The sequence below is a fragment of the Crocodylus porosus genome, unplaced genomic scaffold, assembly GCF_001723895.1.
Source record: "Crocodylus porosus isolate Cpor-Errol unplaced genomic scaffold, CroPor_comp1, whole genome shotgun sequence".
Lineage (NCBI taxonomy): Eukaryota > Metazoa > Chordata > Crocodylia > Crocodylidae > Crocodylus > Crocodylus porosus.
This window is the reverse complement of record NW_017728906.1, coordinates 42415562-42420916: the sequence shown is the minus strand read 5'-3', so window position 1 is coordinate 42420916 and position 5355 is coordinate 42415562. Positions and strand designations below refer to the sequence as shown.

At 42.0% G+C, this 5355-nt stretch overlaps 1 protein-coding gene across 1 annotated transcript in view; it reads right to left on the bottom strand.

The window, feature by feature from the left end:
• The window catches only part of UMODL1 (uromodulin like 1), an 81598-nt gene that overhangs the window by 2551 nt on the left and 73692 nt on the right, over positions 1 to 5355 (bottom strand). Inside the window, exon 22 of the mRNA XM_019557113.1 lies at positions 1104 to 1311. Within this exon, the coding sequence (XP_019412658.1) occupies positions 1124 to 1311 (188 nt within the window). The 3' untranslated portion in view covers positions 1104 to 1123. The remainder of the gene's footprint in view (positions 1 to 1103; positions 1312 to 5355) is intronic.

Here is a 5355-nt window from a genome sequence, read left to right as displayed (position 1 = left end):
GTTGGTTGCCCCTAAGCATGCAGTCCCCTGCTGGCCCCTCCTGGATGTGTGCCAGCATAATTTTCTCGAACAGCTTGCCTAGGATCAAGGTAAAACTAACTGGCCTATAGTTTCCCGGGTCCTCCTTCCTCCCTTTTTTGAAGATGGGGACCACGTTGGCCCTCTTCCAGTCCTCCTTTTGACAGCCAAAACTCCAAAATTACGCAAATGTTCATTTATTATATTGCCATGAACTGTCCTGCCACACCCAAAGCCATGCTTATTCTAAAAGGAACAGCTGAATTCGGAGGTATCTTGGGAAAATGCCAAATTCCCCAATTGCAGAGTCACTGAGTGAGATGACTGGGGCTGTTCATTCCTTGCAGAAGCATTTTTTCTCAGGCTCTCTGCAGACTCAGATAGGCAATGGCTCATACTTAGTTAATATTTTACATAGTATGAACTAAAAACTTCTTTTTTCACATTTAAAAAAACCCAAGCCACTAGTGCAGGGCACAATTCTGCAGCACATTTCAAATTCCCTGAATCATGGGCTAAGTGGGAATCCATTTATAAATATAGTAGAAATATTTCCCTCAGAAATTGTATTTGATACGTGGCACAGAATCAAATGGTTACAGGCACGTCAGAGGCGTCACGTCATTCACTGTGTGCTCAAATGAAGCCATACAAGGTAAAAGGAAGGAAAATCTCCTTTACTTCTTTCCCTAGTAGTAGGGTTGCCAACCCTCCTGGACTGGCCAGGAGTCTACTGGAATTGGCATCGATCTCTCAGTAACTATTGAAAGCAATCTGGGATTTTAATAGGCTATTTTAAAAAAATGAAATTAATGACATTACATCATACTGGAGAAAAAATCTTCCAGAATACCTCCAGTCAGAGTTGGCAACTCTACCCAGTAGGACCTATCTAGATCATGGGTCCAAGTACAAGGGAGGAAAGCAAGAATGAGATGCTCAGTTCTCCCAAATATTCCCCCATGAGGAATATATATAAATATTCTCTGTAACACTAAACTAGAAAATGCTAGCCTGTGAACTTTTTAGCATTAAAGGAAAAGCTGAAGCATTTAATAATTAATTGATCATGGTTTAGTACTTACATGCGATAACTTTGGAATATTTAATCATAGAACACTTGGTAGCTAAAGTTGTCTGATTTGATTCTGAAGTTGTATCTCCCAGTCTTTCGTTGGTATTGGAAAATTAAAACAGCTGCTACTGCCAGCACAAAAACAAACACAGTGATGACAATAAGGATGATGTACCCAACTCCTAGCCCAGGCTCCTTCCTTGTCTTTGAATCAGATGCTACAAATAGAAAAGATAAAAGTTTTTAAATTCTAAAACTTTGTTCCTGAATTAAGAACTCAGCAGAGCAGTAAGATTTTGCATAAAATTTAGGGTGCATCAAGTAGCTCAGCACAGTGGTGAGAATATAAATACAAAATTAATTAAGTCACTTTGGGAGGGTGATTATCACAAAACATCTGAAAGACCACGAATACTCCAGCTGATGTTCAGAAATTTGGCTCTAAACTTTTTTCTGTAAAAATTATGACAAAACAATGGACAAGATGAATACACAGATTTCTGACATGCTGTCCTATTTTCAAGATAACCCCACAGATACAACTTCCATTGATTTTAGTCCTACTGTCATTATTCCATGAGTAAATTCACTCTTTTCTGCAAATATTTAAACACTTCTCTGAAGACAGGTGTTCAGTCTTCAGTATATATGTGCATTTGTGCACGTGCTGTTAATTTACATATGCTTCTTATCTTTTTAAGTACATGCTTGATGTGCATAAGGAAACAAGGTATTCATCCAAGCACATAGCCAGCAAGGCACCCAACTGGTTATGAGCTTGTGCCAATACCTGATGGACATTCATGTTACTGACATCTGTATGCAATCAAATATAAACTCTTTTTTAAGGTGTTGTTCTCAACCACTTATGTGCAGGATACAGAAGCCATGTGATTTTTCCAAGACAGATATAATGCAATAATGCTTAATGTATTTGCTACTTATCTGTGAATCCAAAAGTTAAAGCCATGGAATTGAAGATGCACTATGCACATGGCAATCCCTGGATTCCTTAACACTGCCAATATTAGGAGCAGGTAGAACATACATCTATAGGCACATGCAAATGTTCCCAGGACTCAATCTATATCATGCAACTTAAAGCATCCCACTGTTCACTGGTGCCAGAAGCCAGAGCAGGAACATGATCTAAGTAAGTAGAGTGATGGTGGGATTGGGGATGGGCTAGTGGGTCTGTAAGGGGTGTTGACAGGATGAGGGAGGGGCTGGTAGTCATGGGGGCACTGTTCATCCAGGGCTGGAGGTGGTCAGGGGGGCTAAAAATAGCCCAGTCAGAGTGGGGAGGGTAGGAAAAGTGCAGTCCCAGGGCTAGGGTGAATGGATGGGCTTTCCCAACCCTGGGGCTGTGCCCTGAACATGTATACATGTTCAGTAGATTGAGCTACCATACCCAAGCTAACTTAATGCACTTCCTCAAGTGAACTGAGTTAGATCAGGCTGGCTATATTTTGTCCAATCTAATTTCCCTGGATGTGTCAGCACTTGGATCAACCTAACCCTTGTTAGATTGATCTACACATAATGTCTGCATGTACCCTAGATCTACACTTAGCAGTAACACTTGCTACAGTACATGGCAAGCAGAATGACATCACTATACAACCTAAACAGCAAAGCTTCGTAACATTTAACTATACCTGCTTTCACGCATTTAGGCTTACCTTTCCTTTATGACTTAGAGTTAGACATTAAAATCTTAAAATGAATCTCACACTTAAAATTATAACCATGTCTGGACAGGAATGTGAGGTAGCAGTGGAGTGGAAAGTAGTATCTACTATTTTCAATTTGGATAGTGGCATAGGCACCAATTTCATGGGTGCGCCAATGCTCAAGCACCTGCAAAAAAAAATTAGCGGGTGCTGACCCTCAAGCCATATTGGGCAAGCCAGGCTGAAGTAACATGCTGCCTCATCTGAGCGTGCATGGGGCTCAGCACAGGAATGAAAAAAAAAAGCACCCACTAGCATAAACCAAAGTCAGCACCTATGGATACTAGCACTATCTTTTTTTAATGCAAGTAGTAACACACAGTATGATCAACTGTCCATAAATTTGGTGTCCATCATTTATTAGTAGGATGCAACATTGGTGATAGTATTTCCAAATACAAATGCAAGAAAGATTTGGTGTATGTACTGGACTTAATTGTCAAATGTAAAAAAAAAATTACAACAAAATAAAATGCAAAAAATAAACTTAAAACAAAACAAAAATGAATTTCAGGCAACAATGGCACTTAAAAAGAATGCTTAGGGCTAAATTCAGATGGGAAGTGCAGATTTCCTGGCACTAACTCTTTCCTAGATTACCCTATTCTTAGGCCACCCTTACTGAAGAGGAGACTATGTTGGTGTTAACTACATGGCAAGGCACCAAGTCAAAAATCAACCCATGCCTAGCAGCCCATTGGGCTAGTGTAGTAAAGGTATGCCAGCTTTGATAGCAAATGGCATGCAAGGAAGGAAGGTAGTTTGCCTTACATCCACCCATCTTTGATTTCTAAGCCACATTGACCAGGTACAGTTAGAGTGACTGAAAGCAGCCTGTGGTGTAAGTTTTGAATGGGGCTTAAACTCATACCTCAGAAGCGACAATAAGACACCAAAAGTGTTCTGTCCTACCTGCAATGCATGAAAAGAAGGCATAGACTAGACCCTATTCCAATTCCAACTTATTCCACTCCTCCAACATTTTGGTATTACATTATTATGATGTAAGGGAGAAAAAGTTGGTATATGTTAGGTCAGTGGTTCTCAATCTTTTTTAGACTTTAGGGACATGTCTACATGAGACACTTCTCTGCACAGTGGACTAATCTAATAACAGTAAAGCATCACTGTCTACACATGCGCACTATTTACCATGCAGTAAATTAGTCTACTGCCCAGTTAGCTACTACCTGTGAATACAGGTAGTAAACTAACTGCCCAGTAGATACAGTGCAGTAGTGCATGTGTCAATGCTAACCGGGAGCTTTCTATTCCCCAAGGGTTGGCTGGGACCTGTCCCACTTCTGGGGCAGCTCCCAGCCAGTCTGCAGCTGGATGGGGAAATCCTCAAGCAGCCAGAGGTTGGCTGTGAGCTACCCCAGAAGCATGATGGCTCCCAGCCAGATCTCAGCTGCTCAAGGATTTCCCTGCCCACCCAGGGGCTGGTTGGGAGTTTCCCCAGAAGCAAGACATCTCCCAGCCAGCCCTGAGCTGCACAAGGAAGCTCTGTTGGGCATGGGGCTTGCTCCTATGTGCATGGAGCCTGGACAGTTCTGCAGCAGCAGCAGCTGTCTCCCAGACCCCTGCATATCAGACCCCTCCCAATGTGTACAGGGCCAGGAGACAGCTATTCCTGAAGGCGGCACAGCTCTCCTGGCCCTGTGCACATTGGGATTGGCCTCCATGCTTCCTGCCAGTGCCTGTGCTAGTGTCCCAGGGGAACCTGGAGCTTCTTCTGGCTCCTGTAGGGAGCCAGAGTGGAGTTGGAGCAGCCCTGTGCCAGGCTGTTCCTGTTGGGAGCAGATTTGCTCCCAACAGCAAGCACAAGTAGACCTCCCAGGGAAAGCTTAATGTGCAGTATTTTACTGCACATTAAGCTTTCATAGCATTAATAGCATGTGTAGACACACCTGAGGCACCCCTCTTTAGGCTTGAGACACTCCTCAGAAAATGCCAGCTCATAGTGGTTATTCACTTTTTTTGACTACAGAAAAATGGTAGAGCAATTCTTCTGTTGTAAAGATCTCAGAAAGCCCATAACAGATCCAAATGCTTTTGGCAATACAGATTCCTATTTGAAATTTCTGAGTTAATCTTGTGAATCATGTTTGTGTACCTAAAGTGTTAAGATTGCATAGCACCCCACAGCACCCTAGTTGAAGATCTTTGTGTTAGGGAGCCTAGGGGAGTGTATCAGACTTATATTATATCACCTCATATCATCTTTGATTTTGGTCTTCAGACCTTAATGGGCTGCACTGTAAAAAAAAACAGGGCTAATTTGCCAGAAAAAAATACAAAAAAAAAAATACTGATTGCGGTACATAACACTAGGCAGGCTTAGGACAGTATAATTCAAACCACCTATTTGTCTGTGTGAATAATTCCAGTTGATCCTCAGCACATATAATTGCAAAGAACATTTTTTCTTTTTTTTTCCTTCCCCTCCAATTGTTGGCAAGGTCCTGCAATGACCTCAGCTAATTCCCTCAGCACTCTGGGGTGGAGATCGTCCAAACCAGCTGATTT